Source organism: Urocitellus parryii, chromosome 5, assembly GCF_045843805.1.
Source record: "Urocitellus parryii isolate mUroPar1 chromosome 5, mUroPar1.hap1, whole genome shotgun sequence".
In the NCBI taxonomy this organism is placed as follows: domain Eukaryota; kingdom Metazoa; phylum Chordata; class Mammalia; order Rodentia; family Sciuridae; genus Urocitellus; species Urocitellus parryii.
In genome coordinates, this window is record NC_135535.1 from 162,022,874 (window position 1) to 162,046,552 (window position 23,679).

At 39.9% G+C, this 23,679-nt stretch overlaps 1 protein-coding gene across 3 annotated transcripts in view; it reads left to right on the forward strand.

Moving 5' to 3' along the window:
- Positions 1 to 23,679, forward strand: part of Kat6b (lysine acetyltransferase 6B) — a 185,232-nt gene extending 161,553 nt beyond the window's left edge. For all 3 annotated transcript variants that reach the window (XM_026390192.2, XM_026390193.2, XM_026390194.2), the window contains exons 14-18: positions 12,788 to 13,019; positions 13,478 to 13,637; positions 14,228 to 14,581; positions 16,951 to 17,242; positions 20,420 to 23,679. In XM_026390192.2, the coding sequence (XP_026245977.1) occupies positions 12,788 to 13,019; positions 13,478 to 13,637; positions 14,228 to 14,581; positions 16,951 to 17,242; positions 20,420 to 22,977 (3,596 nt within the window). In that variant the 3' untranslated portion in view covers positions 22,978 to 23,679. The remainder of the gene's footprint in view (positions 1 to 12,787; positions 13,020 to 13,477; positions 13,638 to 14,227; positions 14,582 to 16,950; positions 17,243 to 20,419) is intronic.

Consider the following 23,679-nt stretch of genomic DNA (forward strand, 5'->3'; position numbering starts at 1 on the left):
GATAGTGGGAGTCATAAACAAAAGGGATTCATCTCATTTAACCTCTGTGATATGAGATACACACAAGGCCCTGGTAGTCCAGGAATGAAGGAGAGTGCTTTCAATTCTTTATTCCATTTTCCTAGTTAAGATATATGTAAGGGAAGCATTTTTCATTGTTAAAACAAGATCAAGAAAGATTTTGTTCTGAGTGGTTAAAATTAGGGCAATACCTGGTTTGATTTCAAGGGAACTATACCCCTTGAACGTATTTCCCAGCTTATAGTAGAGATATTGTGTTTGATGTAAAATATTCTAAGATAAATGTATGCTAACCCCTTCCATAATTTCATAATTTCAGGTGATTGTAAGATAATATTTTGTTTGCTTGCTTTTTTAAAAAAAATCAATTTGTTTGGGGTAAAACAAAAGATTTCTCTTGGGATGGAGCTGTGGCTCAGTGGTAGAACGCGTGCCTGGCATGCGTGAGCCATTGGTTTCGATCCTCAGCACCACATAAAAATAAAATAAAGGTATCATGTCCACCTACAACTAAAAAAATACATAGTAAAATAAAATTCCCTTAACTTATTTAGCATTTATATTAGAAAAATCCTATATAGAAAGGTAATTTTTTATCCTCTACAGATTTGTGATTAATATTCATGCTACCTTTTCATGTTTACAGCTTTAAAAACCTTTGTATTGTAATTATTTATATTGAGTCCTGATTTGGATTAATACCACAGAGGAACTTTTTTCAACAAAAATGTTTTAATATTCTAAAATGCATAAAAATAATTGAGTGGGTTAAAAGCGATTTTGTTATGCATGTAACTATTTGTCCATGTTGAAGAAAACCTTTAGTATAATTATGTGGCAGAAGGTATTGGGGGAAAAGTGTTGCTGAAATCATGAGGGAATGTGATACAGGTGGCCCTCACTCTAATTATAATTTTGAATATGACCCCGGGGTATTGAGTCACCCTTTCTTTGGGGAAGGGGTGCTGGGGATTGAACCCAGGGCTTTGTGCATGTGAGACAGGCACTCTACCAGCTAAGCTATATCCCCAGCCCACCATTTTTTATTATTTTTTTTGGGTTGTAGATAGACATAATACCTTTATTTTATTTGTTTATTTTTATATGGTGCCAGGGATCAAACCTAGTGCCTCACGCATGCTAGGCAAGCGCTCTACCACTGAGCCACAACTCCAGCCTGTGAGTCACCATTTTAACAGAAGTAGAATAGTTGTAAAAAAGAATTTTCCATGTCACACTAGGCAGCAAAGAAGCAAAAATTGTTAGGGTTATGTCATGACTCAGGAGTCAACCTGAAGGGTTCCCACTGGGATATATATATATATATATAACCATGTACAGTCTCCCATGGTGAGTTAATCAGTCTACACATTGAACATCAACAGCTGCAAATCTTGAAAAGAGAGGGTCAACCAGAAATAAAGTACCTTCTGATCAAGGTATTGCTGACATTTTGTGGAAAATACAGAATGAAGAGGAACATTGAACTGTGTTGTGAATATGCAGTCAGCAAAATCAGTCTCTGAAAACATCAGAGGACTCCAGTTAATGAACAGTTAAATTGGAAAGAAAAGATAGGAGTGGAGGAGGGAACCCACAGATAAAAAGAAACTTAAAATACATTTGAAAAAAAATTTTAATGAATAATATGCTACCTATCTAGTATATTTTGCTGATGAAAATATTTTAAAAACACAAAGGATTACGGTAAGTGTGCAGATAGTAGTTACTGTTATAGAAGGGAAGGGTGATTGTCTGGGACAAATGGAAAGTTTTCTGGGGAAGTTGGCAAAATGTTATTTCCTGATCCCAGCTAATAGTTACAAGGACAGTTGCCTGTGTTTGTCTTGTGTTGTATTCAATATCTGTGTTTTTTGTTTTGTTTTGTTTTTTGTTTTTGTCTTTTTGTTTATTGTTGTTGTTTTGTTTTAAGTGATCCTCTTAAAATGGAGTTTGTACCCTATGGTGTCTTAGTGCTTGGGTTTTTGTAACTTGAAACTGGACAATTTTTTTTTTCATTTATTGGTAGCATTATATTAGTGATGCTTTGGAGAGAGATAGGTTTTCACCTTTATTGTTTTTAGATGAAAATGTGAGCATTCAAGTATTTGGTATATCGGCACCAATACCATGTCAGTCTCTGCCTTTTTATGTGAAGGTAATGTACAGAAATTTGCTAGAATCATGTCCTCAAGTGTTGAGTCTACTCTTCTTTAATTTTTTCTTCTTTTACAGGTGGAAAGAATACTTTTATTTTATTTATTTATTTGTATGTGGTGATGAGGATCAAACCCAGTACCTCACATGTGCTAAGCAAGTGTTCTACCACTGAGCCACAACCCCAGCCTCTGCTTGTACTCTTGACTTAGAGAAACGTAACTGAAGAGTTGTATGTTAACAGATGAAATGGAAGATTCAGACAAGATATGGTAGTGCAGGATAGTGGTGGAATGAAGGAAAAATATCTGAGGACAGAGAGACAAAGAAAGACATCACAGCATTAGAACTTTCTTTGTTTGTTTTCTGTTTTTTAAATGAAGAAAAATCCTGATAGACACTATAAGTGTGGAGAGGAAATTGCTCCCCAATCCCCGTCCTAGGTCCTAGAATGCTGGTTCCTAGGCAATTCTATAATTAGGAGCAGATATTTAGGCACCACCAACAATGCTTGTAAAAGAGAAAATATGTTAAAACATAGATTCTAAGAACAGGAAAGGAAAATGCTGAAATGAGACTCTGCTGATTATTTATTTTAAAAAGCGGGGTTCCTTCTTACAGAGAAGATGTTTTTCTGTTCATAGAGTTGAAGTCTTGCCCTGTGGTTGGCCCAGTGCTGGAACTCTTCCCATGAATTTAAAGAAGTTAATAAGATTTTTCCCTACTAAAGCAGAAGCTGTGTCTGAGGACTCTGACAGCCTCCCACCCCTGCAGCTTTTCAGTTACATCCAGTTAAAAACTTGCAGAGCGTAACAAATGTTTTTAGAAAGGAAATAAAATGAATGGTGCCCGTGAATTTGCTTTAAATATTGTTTATTTTGCCAAATAATTTAGATAAATCTTTTTGAAGAGAAAATGAAATCATGATTTCATTAATAATCTAGAGCTTTTCAGAGGATTTTCTTTGAAATAACTCCCTGACAACTTTTTATAAATTAAGCATAAACTTTCTTTGACCTCATCACACGTAATTAAATAGCTGTTGAAGGGTTAAAACCAACTAAAAAGTGATTCTGTATCTCAATCTCCATTCTCCCGCAAAATTACACAGGAAGTTTGTTTCTGTACTCGAGCAGGATAATTACAAGAGACAGTTACATAATTTACAGTTTGCATCTACTCCAGTCTACTCATCCATAATCACACACTTCCACCTAGTTGTATGTATCCCCATGAGTGATTATCAGTGTTGTCCTTTGATTTGTAAATGATGATTGCAGTGTGATTGATTGCTTGCTATGCAGCATATTGAATTGATTTTATAAAAAAAAATGAACTTTAGCTATTAGCATGTCTATTTGAGTTCCTGTTATTTACGTAGTTTGTGGTTCTTGTGTTCGGCAGTTGCATGCTAGTTAACAAATTAAACTCCCAGAGCCTTTTGCCTCATTAAATATGGAAAATGTCTCTCTACAATCTAATTAGAACATTGCCTAGCATATAGTAGATGCTCAACTGCTGAACCCACTACGAAGTCATTCCAAACCTTTGAAAATTAAAGGGAGATTCTTTAATAGTGACAACACACTATAAAGGCTCACAGGGATAATATTGGGATAGTATGTCTGATGCTATGCTAATACTATTATTATTATTATTATTATTGTTACTGAAGCCTTAACTCTAGCTGTTGCTAGTATTATAGAATGGATATAAACAGAATAGAAAATAGCAGATCATTCAAGAGGCTTACAGAAGTATACTGTCTGCAAACTGAGGAGGAGTAATGTCTTTTAATACTTTCAGTGATGATATTGCATGTTTTTGCTTATCTAACAAGCTAACACCTATCATAGTCAATTTGGACCTGTGTTCCTCTGATTAGATTAAGGGTTTGCTGACTAATTGACACAAATCCACTGACAAACCAGTTGGTAACTTCACTGAATGTCCCATCCCACTCCAGCTCCCATTCCCAGCATGTGTTTGTGCCGTAGGGCTCGGAAATGGGCTCAGCAGCAGCCCTGTGTGGACACAGACATTTATTGCCAGAGGCCTTGAGTCATGTTTGAAAGCATTTGGGAGATAAATTTAAAAAATAAGCAGAAGGAGTAGTAGACCAGTGGAGTAGGATTGTTTGTCTAGATAACCTGAGGACAATTTAGAGATGTTTCTCAGCCTTACATTTTCAACAGTAGTTGCTTAGTAAGATCAGGGCTGTATTTTGATTTTAGAAAGTTGTTTCAAAGACTGACAACTCCCTTTTGAAATGTACCTTGTTTCAAAACAAAGAAAAATTTTAAAGAGATTTGTATATCCACTTTTTTCTTTCTTCCATCTCGCTGTATGTTTGTGTTTCCTGTGTGAAGAAGCTCGTCTTCCAAAATTGGAATTACAACATGCTTTGTCCTATTTTTGAAAATTACAGCTGGTACACACACACACACACACACACACACACAGTATATTAAGGGATTTGTGGGAAAATTACTCTTCCAGCCATCCTGTCTTCCAGGGCCTGGCTCTGAAATCAGTGACAGCATCCTCAATGGTATAAATGTACCCCTGTCCCCAACAACCCTAGTCTTTTGGTAGGATTAGACCCAGACAACTAAATAGTAAAATGAACTATCTCAGTTGCTCTGCAGAACCCCAGATCTATAAAAATGTACAAAAGAAGCTCCAGCTTTGCTTTTAGAAATTTGATAAAGGATAAATCCAGTTGCGGAGTTTAGCTATAGGAAATGGTCTTACAGGTGAAGTGCTATAAGTATACGTAATCTTTTGCTTAGAACAGATACTTTATTCACAAAGTGTGTATGAATTTAATAAAGGGTTTGAAATCCACTAACTTTTCAATGGTAATTGCTTGTTATCAGATTTTGTAAATTAACGTGAAACTTTTATCCATATTTCAATAGGGTTGTAAAGTCAAGGGGCAGCTTTTTTAAGATGCTTTTTTTTTTTACAGGTATGAAGTAAAGAATCAGATTATTTTCTGAAGTAGTTTTTCAGGTGGAATCTCTAATGTGGACTTATGCCTGTCTGTAAGAGAAGAAAAAATTTTTAATTGCCAAATTATTTCTAATTTCTGTTGCATTGAAAATGATGGTACTGGTGCTTCACCATCGCCTCATGGAAATGCCTCTGAATCACAAATCAGAGCTTTATTAGATTTATGATAGGGAATTGGCTTCATAAGCAATTTAGTTACTTCCCAAATATATTTAAGTAAACATTTTTTACAAACTGCCTGCTTTTCCAGTGATTTTAGTTTGGACATGAGTGGTATTGACAAGAGTGTAGCATCTCTTGTTCCATCACCATTTTGTCCTGTGTTGTGGATACCTCAATTTTCCTAACTAGGAAATTGGTGGAACAGATCTGTTTCATAATTGGTCATCTTCTTTAAAAAATATATTATTTTAATAGACTAGACCAGGCAGGGCGTTGCCTGTGATGACATACTATACATAAACACCTGCTTCTCAGCTGAAGGTTTTGCTGAATGAAACTGAAGCGTATTACAGAGCTGTCTTTATTGATGATCACCCTTCTCCCATTACTCAACTCCAAGTCTCCATTTCCCCAAGCTTCATCTTCTGCTTTGGTCTCTCATTAGACACCACTGCTGTCATCACACCCCTTTGGGATGACAGAAATGGAGAAGGATTGGTGCTCTACCCACCTTAACATTCTGGCCTTTAAGTATACTCCCCAATGTCCTTTCTTTAAAGTAACTCATAATGTATCTGAAACCCAACTGGCCTGATATAGGCAAGAGTTTGAGGTTCAGCATGACACACATCTCTAGTTTTTTTAAAGCCCCCAAGTGATTCTATTGAGAACCATGGGCTAAATTAGAGGATTAAAATAGAAGCAATGAAGGGACACATTCCCACTGAATTATATTATCAGTTATAAAAATACCATTGACTCATCTTTGGCATGTGGCTATCTTGCAGGGTTTTGTCTCTGGTCCTCAGCCTGCTCCCAAGTGGCAGGTGTTACCCTGGCTACCCAACTCAGGAGCATATTTGTGGATGTTCAACCCCTCAACATACAGGCACCACAGAGGGAAGGGAGTCCCCTTTCCTGCCACCTGATGCCCTGTTTTCTATCTGAACATTTACCTTTTCCCTCTGTGACTGACATGCAGATTGACCACCCTGTCTCTTCAAGGGAGTCTACAGCTACCCACAGAACTGTGGAAACCATCTGGTATACCCTAGCATAGTCTATAAGCTCAACACACAGATGCATCACATGCCCCTACCACACACTTCCCTCTGAGAGGAGTTAAAGGAATGCCATCCCTCCCTGGAGTGGGCTTGGAGGGATGGGGCAGGCGGAGTAAGAAAGACCTGCAGCCCCCTCCACATAATTGAAGCGGAACTCAACATTACAGTGGTCAGTGCACTCAGTGTGAGGGAACATGAGGGGTCTTTGAGAAGAGACATCTTAGAGAGAGAGAGGCTTAGAGAAGAAGCCAGGGATGTGACCCAGGGTGGATAGCTGTCCTTCCCTGAAGATCCTCTGACTCCCTGCATTTCACTGGCTTATGCCATTTTCCTAGGGTCACACTTGAGTCTTTTAGAATAGTTGGGCCTTTGTTACATATGTCTTGGCCTATCTCTGGGTTCTGCAGAAACCCTAAGCAGTCATTATTATTGTAATCTGAAGGGATTGCTATTTCCTAAGGATAGTCCTGGAAATCAAGGACTTAAAAGCTAACTGGCCTAAGCTAATTTCTTGAGAATATTCCTAAAGCAGGGTTGTTTTTTTTTTTTTTTTTCATGGCCTCTTCCTTCCATTAATTTAATTTATATTTGGTTGGTTAACTGGAAATGGGGAAAAAGAGAAAGGCATGGTAGAGGAACTTCTGACCAAGGGAGTGGGATGGGTTTCAGATAACCTCATGTAAAAGTAGGACAAGGAGGGTCCTCTCAATCTGACTGTATAAAGCAATTTGCCTCCTTTCTTCCATCCAAATTTTCTTTCTTTCCCCTACATTAAGGATATTTGGTTGCCCAGGTGATCACCTTGAGATTTCATTCATTGAATTTGCTAAATACTAATAAAAGCCAATGCTAACACAGGGCTACTGTAATAGGCCAAACACTGTTTAACTTATTTCATTCTTACAACTGTAAGAAATAAGTGTGATTATTATCTGCACATTACAGAGGAGGATCCTGACCACCACTGAGAGACTCAATAAATTACCCAAAGTCACGTGGCTGGTGCATGGAGGGCCCTGGATTCCATTCAGGTCTCAAACCAGACATTGAAGAGGTTTTAAAAAATGTAAATCATTGCCTGTCTTGTCACTATTTTCCTTAACAAGTATTTGTCATTTCTCAGTAAAATCAGTAGTTATAGCCAGTATAAACAAAGGTTCTTCAGAATCATAAAGAACTTTAAAATGTGATGTGGTCCTAGATCAAGATTTCCAAGAACCAATTGGTTCTTGTCCTAGAACCCTTGCTGTTCAAGTATGGCTCGTGATATGGGAACTTGTTGGAATTACATACATACTTTTGGGACATTCCCCAAAACCTACTGAATCAGGATTCATGTGTTAGCAAGAATGATTTGTTTGCACAATGTAGGTTAGAAGCACAAGCATAGTACATAGGATGGGCAATTTAGCCATTCAATGGCCTCTACTAACTTTCAGTCTGTTGTTGGAGAGTCTATTCTCCGGTTCTCTACCAGCTTGGAGCCAGGTGAGATCTTACCCACTTGTGAATCTTCAGTCTCCCCATCTAGTCTAAAAATTAATAGTTCTAGAAGATTTCAGGTGATGCTAATGCTGTGGGTCTGAAAGAACACACTTTGGGATCTTGAGAAGCAGTATTTATTCAGGTTGTTACATAATTATACCAGGCCCATAGGATTATAGGAAAGATGTCCTAAACTTCCAGTTTTAAAACCAATAACTTAAATTAAAAAATATTTTTTTCAAAATGTCCATTTTTACCAGGGAGGCATCTGTATGTATCCTCTAATAAATAGAAAGCATAAGATTTTAGACAGGTCACAGATCATTTAGAGCACGCTCTTCTCTTAAAACACTGAGAGCTAGGGCTCAGCTTCATTCTGCACTAATTGCAAAATCACCACAAAATTTAAACAAGGAGACATAGATAGCCTGTCAAGAATTTGAACTGCTAAAATGCCATTCATTCATCCACTTGGTCACAGTGCTGCTCACCCCCAGAAACCAGTAACAGATGAGCATAGACCAGCGAATCGCCATCTCTCCAAGCATAAACTACATGGTTAGAGTCGTCAGATTTCCTCTGCTCAAGAGTTGCCATAAATCCTTGGTCTGGTGTCGGTTCCCAGGCTTGCAAACCCAGTGCTGTCTACTGATGGGGCCTTTCACCGGGGTTTGCTGAGCTAAACAGGTGTCTGATGAAAGGTGTGTAATCCTCAAAGATTATCTTCTCCTAAAAGCAGCTGGCGACCCTGAACTCACATAATCCAGACAGATGGGAGTTGGGAGTGAGTAGCTTGCCAAAGTTTACACTTTGGGGTTTAAGGAAGTTCATATGGCTTGGTTTCAGGTAGTAGAAGATGGAGGCATGCAAGGATGAAGGGTGGCCACCATTGTAAGGTGTACCCGTCTCCATATCCACAGGCTTGTGTAAGAACAGTGTTCTATTCTTGGTCCACTCTACAATCTTGACTATCATTCTTTTAAAAGCAAGGAATTTTCATATAAATGAGGATTAACTTTTCAGTTATTATGCTGGGAGTTAAGTTAATTTGAGGATTTGGGCCTTCTAAAACAAATCTTGACCTTGACTTTATTGTTTCTTATCATAATCTGGCTACATGAAAGCAACTCTCTGCCACTTTTAAAAAAAATTTTTTTTCCTCTCTCTCTCTCTCTCTCTCTCTCTCTCTCTCTCTCTCTCTCTCCCCCCTGGGAGGAAGTTAACCATTTCAAGCCCAGGGGATCAGGGCTGGTAACATGAGAATTGGCAAGTAGGTCAGCCTCAACAGAAGTGAGGTACACCTGGGTCCCATGCAGTACAGCTTAAAATGCTTCCTCCTTGTAGAGATCACATTGTTCTTCTGTCTCTTCAAACAGACACCTTGATATTTTTTTTTTTAATTAAGTGTGTGGTTCTGAAACCAACACTCAGACCTCACTTTCCCCTGGTTAAGTAGTTCCTGTGAAGCAAATAAGGAAGCCAGCTTCAAAATAGTTGATGTGGGTGAGGGGTTTATGGGCCACTCGGTTTTCAATTACAAGCTCCTACTCACGAGTAAGTGCTGTTCTCCAGCACCCCTGGCTCACAGGCAAGTTCAAGGGAATAATTTCACCAGCGATTAATTATACTGCAGCTACTGGGATTTGTCCTCTACATATCACTTTGTTTTCCATCTGAATTAGCTAGGTTTCCCCAGGAGTAGCTGAGGCTTTCTGATTGAAAGTATCCTGAGTTAAGGAGAGGTGTTAGCGCGCCATGGGAATCTATTCACCAGGGGTGTATTGTACTTGTTTCAGATGCTTCAGGATAATACACCGGCTTCCAAGATAAGTGCTTTTTATTTCCCTGCATCTTAGATCAATTATTTGGAATCTTTTTGGTAAGTTAAATTTAAGAGCTGTAACTTAAACCACCACACCTCTATAATTACTCAATAAGTAAAATGTTCTTACCAAAAATTATTCTGTCAATAGGCTATATCATAATTTTTCTTTGAAGAGCCTAGAAAAAGTAGGAAGAAACAAAATTATTTAAAATCCCATGTTAAGAATGTCAGTAGTGAAGTGCCAGCAGCTGCAGCCTCTGTGAAGGCAGGTGCCTGCTGCAGGTAACATTTGGATTCTAACTTCCATCAATCTAGTGCACAACAGAATAGATCCAACACCCTTTTCTTCTATACTATGTAGATTAACAAATTACAAGTGATTTCCCTTAACTAGTAAGGAATAAGGAATATATCTGTGGTCATTTTGATTGTTCTGGTGGAATTTATTTAAACCCAAAGCTTCCTCCTTCAGGAGGAGACTTTGACTTCAAGATGACTCTTTTCAGAAGTGTCCTTTCTTCCCACCAGTTTTGAATTCCTTGATGGTCTCTCGAATCCAAGAGGAGCCTTCAGACAGTCCTTGTTTAGTCTACAGTGTTGGTGCACATCATTCCTGAAAACCCACCTGATGTGTTCTGATTTTTGGAGTTTGGGTTTCCAGTTGTTTTTCACCGGCACCTAGGAAAGTGTCCCCTTGGCATGTGTTGGTAGTTTCCCCACTTCATCCCTATCCTTGCTTGCAAACTAGGAGGGTGTTTGCTGGGAAAGACCAATGGACTCAGTGTGCTGGTCACCTGGACTCCCGTGGCAGTGTCAGCCACAGGCTACAGTTGTTGTCTAAAGAATGTCTCAGGAGACAGCCATTTAATGTGCTAGAAGCAGCAGGTGCTGAAAGGTTTGTACCTAAATGTTCCCTAAGACCCCAGTTGCCTGTCAGCTTCAGTGGTCTCACCCATTTAGCCCAGGCCCTGATAAGGTATATCTGTTCAACCTTCAGGTGAAAAACAGGAACGTCTAGGTAAAATGGGGGGGGGGGCTTAGAGTAAGGACCGTGGGAAGGGGGGCTTAGAGTAAGGACGGTGTGAAGGGTAGACAAAACAAAGAACACAGGCTTCCTAGGTAAGGTAGCCCTTTGTAACGGGGAGTGTAAGATAGGGAAGGCTCAGGACCACCTTCTGAATCTCTTGGTTGTACAGATATCCTTCTGCCAAGCTTAAAGGGAGGCTTTCTGTGGAGTTCAGATAAAAACCCGTGAGGGCCTAAGGACTTCCATAGCCACTGCAGGGGACTTTTAATTGTGGGGTCTCATGGACGGACAGCAAGCAGTTCCTTATCCATGGTTCTATGGTTCCCCCCACCACCACCACCAGGAGTAGAGAGCTGGGACTTCCAGCTGACTGAGTACATTTCTCAGCATGGGCCAAGCACTTAGGAGGCAGGTGACAGATGTGCCAATTATCTGTGTTCTGAGATTTGGGCTCCCTTAGTACTCTGACCACAGAGAAAGTGCTCTTTCCTGTGTTGATAGGGCATGATATGGGCTGGCTTCCGCACAGCAGCCACTGATGTTAGCATTCCTGACACTGCTGTTGAAAGCCTCAGTCTGGAGCCGGGTGACGTCGACAGTGGTTTGACTGTGAAATGTTGTGGTGCTTGTTTGCATTCAATAAAATACTTTACTCTTAAACATGAATTAAAGAGACAAATAAGTCAAAAGACTTCAGAAAAACCTAATGTTGAATTTATGACTGTTCTTTTTAATGGCATTCAGATTAAAGCTATCAAGATGCAAAATGCTGTGATTATACCCCTATGGGGTCCAGGTTGAATTTCTTGTTCTATATTTCTGCATTATTTACAGTGATTTTTGAGAGGCAGCAATATGCATCAGAGCCATTGATTTCTCCTTGTAACAAAAAAACTAAAATTGAGAAAATTCTTGAATGCAGCCATTTTGAAAATGTAGATAAAGAAGAAAAAATGCTGAAGATTTGGGTGGTTTACAGAGCAGCATGATTTTGTAATTGCTGCCACCTACTGTATGTGGTTGATGTTTGTTTAAATTTAGGAAGTTCATGAAGGTGAGGCTGTTGAAATAGATAATTAGAGCAAGGTAGACATCATTAGTTTACCACATTTCTTCTCCATTCCATAAGTGGCTCTTAATTACCACGACAGCCGCCAGCTTTCATTCATTACCTTCAAGTGGATTTAAAGTTTTTCTCATTTCAAAGTTGCTTTGCCAAGGAACCTTCACAGTAAAGCTGTAGAATGCCTTCAAAAGCATAACAGGCTCAGGGATTTTCAGAGTATGCGTGAAATATTTCAAGGAGTTATTTTTGTTTGTTTTTCTTTGTGTGTGTGTGTGTGTGTTTGTGTGTGTTTTTTTTAATTTGTTAGGACAACATTCTGAGTTTGGATTACAAATTAATTTCCAGAAAGAGGTGAAAATAGAGCTAGTGGAGCCAGTGTCAGTTGCAGGGTTGACTTGAAAGGCGTTCTTTTATTAGTCCTAAAACAGAGCTTCAGATCACCCGGCTAGTTAAATGCTAGTTAAACATAACAGGCAATATAGACTCTAAGTCAACGGAGGCCCTTCTTGTTTATTAAGACCCAGCTGTCAAAGGGTCATTAGGTCCTTCCTGTGGAAAACAACTTGCCCATTAATGTTTGGGGTGGTCCCTCAACAGGATTTCTGAGTAAGCGCCTGACATTGAGTTTTGAAGGAATTTAAAGGTTGCAGGAGACTTAGATGTTGAAACTTACCAGAAGTAATGTCTTCAGTCCTAACTTTCAGTCTTTGTTAAATATGTCATGATGTGTTTGGAATGCTACTGCTGGCTGTATGAATTGACTTATGGTGCCACTACATAAGATTCAGAAGCATAAACTTCCTAGGGATCAGATCACTGTAACTGGGAAGAGGCTGCATATATAAAAAGACGAACTTCACTGATGTAATGTTTTTACTTTGTTGCTACTTGTATTATTTCTGGTGGCTCCTGTTCCTAGCTCTGGAAACACCACAGTGAGTGGCCCTTTGCTTTTTTTGCCCTAGGCTATTTGCTTTCTAGAAGAGAAGGCCAAGCAGGGTCTCCTGAAAAACCACTCTCTGATCTGGGCCGACTCTCCTACCTGGCCTATTGGAAGAGCGTCATCTTAGAATACCTCTACCACCACCATGAGAGGCACATCAGCATCAAGGCGATTAGCAGAGCCACGGGCATGTGCCCACATGACATCGCCACCACTCTGCAGCACCTCCACATGATTGACAAGAGAGATGGCAGGTCAGTCCCCAGGCCCTGGACATTACACTATCTCTCAAACACCTCATACTGGAGAGGTTCCCTAGCACATGTATTCCAGTTAAAAATAAGAGGTTCTGGGGCTAGAGTTGTAGCTCAGTGGTTGAGCGCTTGCCTCACGCGCATGAGGCACTGGGTTCGATTCTCAGCACCACATAATAAATAAGTAAATAAATAAAACAAAGATATCGTGTGTCCAACTAAAAAATGTAAAAAAAAAATCAGTGGTTCCTTGGTGATATTATCAGAAGTTTTTTCATAAAGAAATCATGAAATGATCTTTTTGCTGTTTGTATTTCAATTTATTCTACCCTTTAATTGATGTGTTTTCTGATTTTTCCCCCTAACCCACACAGTGTTAGCATTAGTATATCAGTGTGTGAAGATGAAGTAAAATTTTAGTTTTTGATTGTGATTTGTTCTGCCTTATCACATTATAGATTTGTCATCATTAGAAGGGAAAAATTGATATTGGGCCACATGGAAAAGCTGAAAACCTGTTCCCGAACCAATGAACTTGATCCAGAGAGTCTGAGGTGGACCCCAATTTTAATTTCTAATGCTGCAGTTTCGGAAGAAGAGCGAGAAGCCGAAAAAGAGGTAATGATTGACTTCATCATCCTAAGTTGTGTAACTTCAATCTTAGAGTTCTCTTAAACCAAGAAAATTATTAACATCATTGTCAAAGGCTTGGAAATATAGAGAGCTTGTGAAATGATATGGCACTAATTTATCCTAACTGAGGTTGCATGGTAAGACATGATAATTTTATTGAATTGAGTATGAAAATGAAACATTTATCATTGATCACAAAGCAGCATTTTTCACTACTGACAGCATGTAATCAGATCAGATTTGGTGCTGAGCTCCAAGGCTGCAATGTCAATCGATTCTTTGTGTTTATGAACTTGCTTAAAGTGCTCCATGCCAGTGAGCATGTAATGTAGTGATAAAGGACTCAAATCAATTCGCTGCATCATTAATACTGCTAAATATCCCATGAAACCCAATCTTCTTTGATTTGTTATCCTAACTGATGCTAAGGGTCCTGAGATGATGCAGCTGGAATTTGCTTGGCTGGCTAACTGTCCTGATCAGAACTCACTTAGAGTCCCTTTGCCATTGATCCTTAGAGGTTCTGGCTACATAACTTCCCTCTCACCAGCCGCCATTTTTACCCTTCCCTTTAGGCTGAGCGGCTAATGGAACAAGCTAGCTGCTGGGAAAAGGAGGAGCAAGAAATCCTGTCATCTAGAGCTAACAGTAGGCAATCACCTGCAAAAGTACAATCAAAAAATAAATATTTGCATTCCCCGGAGAGCCGGCCAGTGGCAGGCGAACGAGGGCAATTGATGGAGCTATCTAAAGAGAGCAGTGAGGAGGAGGAGGAGGAAGAAGAGGAGGAGGAGGAAGAGGAGGAGGAAGAGGAAGAAGAGGAAGAAGATGAGGAGGAAGAGGAGGAAGATGAGGAAGAGGAAGAAGAAAATATTCAAAGCTCTCCCCCACGATTGACTAAACCACAGTCAGTTGCCATAAAGAGAAAGGTATGTGCTATTTAGATTTCAGTCTGAGCAGCTTTCAGTCAAATCTTCTTTGTCATTGCCAACAATATGCTATTTGTTTCACTCTCTACTTTAGATGTAGTTTCAGTGTACCAGTCTCACTGATTGGATATCATAATCAATTATCTTACAGTCATGATTGTGTCTACTGGTGCTAAGGCCAGGGACAGGCCAGCTTCCTAGTCTAGTAGTCACTGCCACCTGCTGGTCTGCAAGAGTAGAATCCAGTTATGAGAAAGAAAAGGGGCCCCAGAGAGCACTTCAACCACCTTTCAAAGCCTAAGGAGTCCAAGAGCTCATTCAAAGCCCAGTGCTCTTGCTGCTGCTTCTCTCTTGTTCTCAGTATAGAATTGTTAGAAGGTATTTGGGGCCCTTTGGGCTGATGTTTTGCATCTGTGGTCTATGGCACATTAATGAAATTCCTCATATCTTAGTAGCCTGGTGGTTTTTCTAAATTATACCATCTCATCTCCAGTAGTATAGAAAGTAAACAATTGATTTTTTAGGTAATTGCTTTCCCAGATCTGATATCTTTGTAAGCAGTATCTGTCTGGTTTTGTTAGTAAAGCCAAAACAAATAGAGATAACAAAAGATACAAGGTAAGTCTCTGCTCCAAGGCCACTGCTATGTAGTGTCTGTCAGGCAGCTTGCCACTCTAACTCCCAGATCAGTGCTTTCTTCTAACCCTGGCAACTAGTGGGAGGGTAGCTGTGGAGAGGTGGTAATAAGGAACATCCATGAAGTAGACTTCAGGCTTCTGAATAATGTTTTAATTTCTTACAAGGAGAATGCATTCATTCTCATTATGTATATAACAAGAGAAACTTGTCCTAAAAATATCACAACCCAGAATCATCCAAGGCATGACGTGGACTACCATATAAATGGACTCAACCTTAAGGAAATCAGTTATTTTATATTTTCTACACTTCTGTTTGGGAAAATTCAAGTGGTTTGGGAGGGCAGGCAGACGGGAGGGTGATTAATAACCACAAATGTTAAATTACAGAATATGATTAACAGGCCTATGTGTGTTTGTCAAAAACATTCAAAGCATTAAAAATGTAAGACAATAATTTTTGGATACGATTTACCTGAAGGTTGGCTTTTTCATTTTTTTTTTTTAAACTGGGGACTGAACCCAGGTCCTTGCGCATGATAGGCAAGAGCTCTACCATTGAGGTATACTCCCAGATCTAGAGGTTGGCTTTTAACCAGATTTGTTGAACCTTTCTTTGCAGTGTATTTCCAACAATTTGGGGACTCATTATTGACAGATTACATTTTAACAGCAAATCTACCTGTTATTCCTTTTTTTTTTTTTTTTTTTTTAAATTTCGGCTTGGTTCTTTTTTTTTTTTTTTTTTTTTTTTTTAAAGAGAGAGTGAGAGGAGAGAGAGAGAGAATTTTCAATATTCATTTATTTTTTTAGTTCTCGGCGGACACAACATCTTTGTTTGTATGTGGTGCTGAGGATCGAACCCGGGCCGCACGTATGCCAGGCGAGCGCGCTACCGCTTGAGCCACATCCCCAGCCCCCTGTTATTCCTTTATTTAAATTTTTTATTATTAAATACTTTTTCACTTTGGAAAACATTTTTATTACGATTTTGGAGTCATTTGTGCCAAACTATAGTACAAATAGAAGAAATATTTTTATATCTTACATGGAGAATAGAAATCTGTCTTTTTTTAGCTGCCTTTCATATTAAAATATTTAGCAGAATTATCAATTGTTTAGCAGCTACCAGTACACAACCTTGTGGGCTTTTTAAGCAGGAGAATAATACTTTCTTGGAGTACCCTTTTCTTCCTCCCCTTTCATAGTTCTTGAAGTCCTATGAAATGGGACAAGTAAGCCAGTGTTGTACACCATCATGTTTTCCCTAGTATTTTGCATGTAGTAGTTGTCCCTTGAACATTTACCAAGTATTAAATGAGTGACTCAGTGGCTAGTTAATTATTGCAACATTAAAGAAACATTGGGGTTCATGGTGCCCTAAAAAAGATCTATGATGTTTAGGATATTGAAGCCAACAAGTACCACTTGGAAAATACATGCTAGAATAACAAAGCTTAGCTTTTAAAATATACAGTCAAGCTGCTAGGATGTGCCCTCTCGAAGCATCTGCTTGAGTAAACAACTGTTTTATTTGGAAAACACTTGCCTCTGTAGTTGTAGCCCGAGAGGGATGTTAAACATCAAATGGAAGGTTAAGTACAAAGGCATTTACAGAAGTCTTTACATGCAAGATTCTCAGGCGCATTTTCAATACATGTTTGCTGCATATCGACACAACCATTTAATTTCTCATGAGCTCTTATGTATTATGTTTGGAATTAATTTCAGAGGCCTTTTGTACTAAAGAAGAAAAGGGGTCGTAAACGCAGGAGGATCAACAGCAGTGTAACAACTGAGACCATTTCTGAGACGACAGAAGTACTGAATGAGCCCTTTGACAACTCAGATGAAGAGAGGCCAATGCCGCAGCTGGAGCCTACCTGTGAGATCGAAGTGGAGGAAGATGGCAGGAAGCCAGTTCTGAGAAAAGCATTCCAACATCAGCCTGGGAAGAAAAGACAAACAGAGGAAGAGGAAGGAAAAGACAATCATTGCTTTAAGAATGCTGACCCATGTAGAAGTAAGTAGCGGGTTATAAAAACCTTACCCTACGACTGTTAGTCTGACTTGCTCCTGGAGTAATACTAAAGGCATCTGGGAGGTCATATCATCACACCTGAAATAAGTGCTCATCTGTCCTTTCTCCCTGCAGTGGGATTTTATGTTAACAACTACTAAGACCAGAATGTTCCTGTGGGTGGGTTTGTCTTTCCAGAAACTGGCTTAGCTTCAAAAAATTTGAAGTCTGTCAATAAGAAACACACTGCATTTCCTTGATTCTAACAGGTACTTTTCTTCATTTAATGTTGTAGAAATCAGGGTATATATTATCATCAGTGTGGGAATTGAATGAGAATAGTTCCTTTCCTAGAAAACAGTTATTAGTAAACTAGAGGTATATCTTACTCATCAGTAGTATCTGAGGATATTATGATCAAGAATCATATGAACTCATCCACACCATCAATATTAGCTTTGATAATATTGGATATTATAGAAATCAGGAAATAGTTTTTCCTCTGAAGTTGACATGGATATCCTTTCCTCGTCCTCTAAAAAACTTACCAAACTACCATTGAATTGTCTTTGTGCTGTTTAAAAGCACTCAGTTTGGGCACTTGTACTCCCAGCTGAATCATGAGGCTTTATAAGGATCGTTTCTCTTCAGCTGAAATGACTCCATCTAAAATTTGTTCCAGTCTGGGAACAAACCATCTCATTTGCCTGGGAACCACAGGTTGCACTCTAGCATTTGAAAAGTTAGTTTTAAGAACCCAAGTTAGCACCTTCTTGACTTCCTTACTTCAAAAGGAACACTATAATTGGCATACAATATTTGCTGAGAGAAAGACATCTTAATCCTGGGTATAGAGAGACCAAGCCCTTTTCTTTTGTTTCTTTAAACAAATGAACACATAAACAGCATCAGACTGCAGACTGAGAGCTCCTTTGTGTGTGTGGAGATTGAGATTTACTTCCACTTCCTGGCTGTATTCTCAGGAGTCAGTAGGTGAATTATCATTGCCTTTCTTCTCCACTTTGTGCTACTGACTTTTAGGAATCCTTTGTGGCTATATTATACCCTTCTGGATCTTGTTCCCTCTGGAAATTCATCTTCTGATTTAGGGAGGTATTCCTACAAAAGCTAGTAGGACTGCCAGGTGTGTAGCACATACCTATAATCTCAGCAACTCCAGACTAAAGCAGGAGGATAGCAGGTTGAGGCCAATCTCAGCAATTTAACAAGGCCCTCAGCAATTTAGGGAAACCCTGTTGCAAAATGGAAAATAAAAAGGACTGGGGATGTAGCTCAGTGATAAAGCTCTCCTGGGTTAAATCCCCAGTAACTCCCCCCACTGCCCCCCACAAAAAAAAAAAAAATTACTGGTAGGATCAGTAGCATGTAGAGTAAGAATGTGGATTCTGTGGTCATTGGTATGGCCATATTGCCATTATGAATATAAAGAAAATAATCTGAACATCTCAACTTGACAACTCAGGCCCAGTACTTGGCACTTCCAGCCAAGATCATTCTACATCTAATATGTTTTTTTCAATTAGTTAATTTCAACATAACATGCTGGCAGGTAAATTTATATGTAGTCCTTTTATTATGTAAACGAGCTAAAGCTGACCCTGCCCGGCACTGACTGGATTAGAAATCACTCCATTCTGGCACAAAGGATCTCTCTTCCTCAGTTGTTAGATCTTATTTTTGTTCTCCAAAATAGTGTTTGATGCTGTTGTTTTTTGTTATTGTTAATTTTTTTGTTTTGTTTTGTTTTTGCCAGTGGTTGGGAGCAGAGGAGTACTGGTGATTGAACTCAGGGATGCTCTGTCACTGAGCTACCTTCCAAGATCTTCCTTTTTTTATTTTTTGAGACAAGGTCTTGCTGTGTTGCCAATGCTGTCCTCAAACTTTTTATCCTCCTGCCTCCTAAATGGCTGGAGAGTGTGCCACTGTATCTAGCCAAAAAGAGAATTTCTAATAAGACTATTGCTCTTTATAGAGCTTTCCCTTTAAATTGGCCATTTACTTTAGGGGATTAGTGTGGTCTTCAATCTTCTAAAGAAGTTAAGACGTGGGTATTTTATATGTTTATTTATTATTTTGTGTGTGTGTAAATATATTGTCATGTATTTATTTGTTTGCGCATATTTATATAAACATTTATTTATAATCACATATGCATATGGACACAGAAAAATAAGGTTACCTGAACTAAAATGAACTTTGCAATCACAGTGTGTTTCTAATTGTTTTTGTATTTCAAATCTTCCAGTTGGGACATAAACTGATCCCAAATGTAATGTGGACAGAGAGATGAAAAGAATACCTGTATTTTCAGTATTCAGTAATTGCATGGTAATTGTATTGTAGGTTGTTATATCATGCAAAAATGATGATCCTAAGCCACGCATGGTGACACATGTCTGTAATCCCAGCTACTTGGGAAGCAGAGGCCAGAGGATCACGAGTTCCAGGGCAGCCTGGACAACTTAGTGAGACCTTGTCTCAAAATATAACTTTAAAAAGGCTATGGATTTAGCTCAAAGCATGTGTAAAAAGCCTCTGGGTTCAATCCCTTATACTGCCAAAGGGAAAAAGAAAAAAAGATAATCCTAAAAATGATGATTCACAGATACATTTGTGTTTTGTGTATCTAGTTATTTATTCATTTGTTTCAGAGGTACACAGTTTATTTTTATGCCAGAGAAAACATTCAAAGAAAATTAAATAATGTCATCTTGAGATCATTTAAATCGAGTAAATATCCACAAAAGTTGATTTCCTCAGGATAGATATAGGAATTATTCTTCTAGTTATTTTTCTAGTGCAGTGATGATTTGCATATAAGCTAGCATTAATTCCATTCCCCTGTATTTTTTACTTTCTAAATGTTCAAGTTCATTTCATTTTCTTTTTTTTTTTTTAATGTTGTAGAACTCAGGGCTTTCACATCATAGAATGTCTTGTTTGTTAAACTCGGATGTTTTCCCAGGCCTAAGTTATTTATTTGATTTATGCAACAATATTATTCTACATTAGTCTTGATTATCTTGACCATCAGCTTTTAAAATGCTAAATTGAAAGCAGTGCTGGCTAATTAAGTTAGAGAAAGGAATTCAAGTTGTCCATGGCTATGCTTTCTAAAACTTTGCTTGTCTTCCTTCCCCTTTCTGTCTCTCCACTAAGACAAAATAGATGATGATGCAAGTAACTTGAAAGAAGGGAGCAAAGACAATCCTGAACCTCTAAAGTGCAAACAAGTATGGCCAAAAGGAACAAAGCGTGGTCTTTCTAAGTGGAGGCAAAACAAAGAGAGGAAGACCGGATTTAAATTGAATCTGTATACTCCACCAGAAACGCCCATGGAACCTGATGACCAGGTCACAGTGGAAGAGCAGAAGGAGATTTCAGAAGACAAAACTAGTCCCACACCCATCAGGATTGGGGAGGAGGTGAGGGAGACTGTGGAAGCCCTGCTGCCTCGGGATGGAAACAGAAAGGAAGAAGTGTGTGCACCTGTAAGTCCAAATAAATCACCAGGCGAAAAACCAGACGAGGATCTCATCAAACCTGAGGAAGAAGAAGAGGAGGAGGAGGAGGAAGAGGAGGAGGAGGAAGAGGAAGAGGAAGAAGAGGAGGAGGAAGAAGAAGAAGAAACTATAGAAAAAAACCAGGATAGTGCTAAAAGTCAGGAAAAAGAGGAACCGGGAATCGCCATGGATAAAGAAGACACCGTGCATTTGGATGATCATGAAGAGGAAGAAGAGGAGGATGAAGAGCCATCTCACAACGAGGATCACGATGCAGATGATGAAGATGACAGTCACATGGAGTCTGCCGAAGTGGAGAAGGAAGAACTCCCAAGGGAAACCTTCAAAGAAGTCCTAGAAAACCAGGAGGCTTTTTTAGACCTTAGTGTCCAGCCTAGTCATTCGAATCCAGAGGTCCTGATGGACTGTGGGGTTGACCTTGCAGCTTCATGTAACAGTGAGCCTAAGGAGCTTGCTGGGGATACTGAAAATGCACCTGAGTCTGATGAGGAGTCCCCAGAAGAACAGACACAGAAGCAGGACCAAAAGAACGGCGAAGTGGATTCTGAGTTCAAAGAGGGAAACACAGCCACCATGGAAATCGACTCAGAGACTGTTCAGGCAGTTCAGTCCTTGACCCAGGAGAACAGGGAACCAGATGACACCTTTCAGGATTGTGCCGAGACTCAAGAGGCCTGTAGAAGCCTACAAAACTACACTCACGCAGACCAAAGTCCACAAATCGCTGCCACACTGGACGATTGCCAACAGTCAGATCACAGTAGCCCAGTTTCATCCGTTCATTCCCATCCTGGCCAGTCAGTTCGTTCTGTCAATAGTCCCAGTGTTCCTGCCCTAGAGAGCAGCTATGCCCAAATCAGCCCAGATCAGAGCGCCATCTCAGTGCCATCTCTGCAGAACATGGAAACCAGTCCAATGATGGATGTCCCATCAGTTTCAGATCACTCACAGCAAGTTGTAGATAGTGGATTTAGCGACCTGGGCAGTATTGAGAGCACAACGGAGAACTACGAAAATCCAAGCAGCTATGATTCTACCATGGGTGGCAGCATTTGTGGAAATGGCTCTTCACAGAACAGCTGCTCCTATAGCAACCTCACCTCTAGCAATCTGACACAGAGCAGCTGTGCCGTCACCCAGCAGATGTCCAACATCAGCGGGAGCTGCAGTATGCTGCAGCAAACCAGCATCAGCTCTCCCCCAACCTGCAGCGTCAAGTCTCCCCAAGGCTGTGTGGTGGAGAGGCCTCCGAGCAGCAGCCAGCAGCTGGCTCAGTGTAGCATGGCTGCTAACTTCACCCCACCGATGCAGCTGGCTGACATCCCCGAGACAGGCAACGCCAACATTGGCTTATATGAGCGAATGGGTCAAAGTGATTTTGGGGCTGGGCACTACCCACAGCCATCTGCCACCTTCAGCCTTGCCAAACTGCAGCAGTTAACTAATACACTTATTGATCATTCATTGCCTTACAGCCATTCCGCTGCTGTGACTTCCTATGCAAACAGTGCCTCTTTGTCCACACCATTAAGTAACACAGGGCTTGTTCAGCTTTCTCAGTCTCCACACTCTGTCCCTGGGGGACCCCAAGCACAAGCTACCATGACCCCACCCCCCAACCTGACTCCTCCTCCAATGAATCTGCCGCCGCCTCTTTTGCAGCGGAACATGGCTGCATCAAATATTGGCATCTCCCACAGCCAAAGACTGCAAACTCAGATTGCCAGCAAGGGCCATGTCTCCATGAGAACCAAGTCGGCATCTCTGTCACCAGCCGCTGCCACCCATCAGTCACAAATCTATGGGCGCTCCCAGACTGTAGCCATGCAGGGTCCTGCACGGACTTTAACAATGCAAAGAGGCATGAACATGAGTGTGAACCTGATGCCAGCCCCAGCCTACAATGTCAATTCTGTGAATATGAACATGAACACTCTCAATGCCATGAATGGGTACAGCATGTCCCAGCCAATGATGAACAGTGGCTATCACAGCAATCATGGCTACATGAATCAAACTCCCCAGTACCCTATGCAGATGCAGATGGGCATGATGGGAACCCAGCCATATGCCCAGCAACCAATGCAGACCCCGCCTCACAGTAATATGATGTACACAGCCCCTGGACACCACGGCTACATGAACACAGGCATGTCCAAACAATCTCTCAATGGGTCCTACATGAGAAGGTAGACACCTTGGGCAGTCCACAAGACCCACTGGGCGTCACTATTGGATTGATCTGCACAAATACCTTTGAAGAGTACGATTTCAAAACCAGCAATTGGTGTGAATGCAAAAACATTTGTTGGCACCATTTATTTAAAAAAAAAAAAAAAAGCTGTATGCAGCAGAAAGCCTTATACAAGTTGTTTTTCTTTTTTTCCTCTTTCTTTTTTGGTACCTTTGTTTCTGTTACTTTTATATGACATTCTCTGCGAAGGAAGGCCTCTCTGGACTACAGTTTGGAGGCAGCCACTGGTTGTGCCTGCTTCCATTAAACAATGTGGATATCAAGCCCCCAGATTATCTGTTTTAATATTGAACCTAGAGCTTTTTTTTTCCTTCCCTGTCCACTCCATGTAAATGCCTTTAGCATTTCAGTTATTGTATATTTTGTTTAAGGTGACACTTCAGCATGCCGCTAATGTCTTTGTTAGTGACAGTGCATTTTGTAGTACTGTACAAGTGTTGTGCTAACAGTAAGCCATTTCTTAAGTTTTTTGCCTTGATTAGGGTGCCCTAATTTGAGGGTTTAAAAAAAAAACTATATTTTTGTTAATTATAAAACTGTAAAGAGCTATAAAGGCTATTCCCATTTGGTTAGTCAAAAGGGTTTTATTGCTAAATGTTTGGTGTAAAGTTGAGACCCTTTTCCATTTTGGTGACAGATTT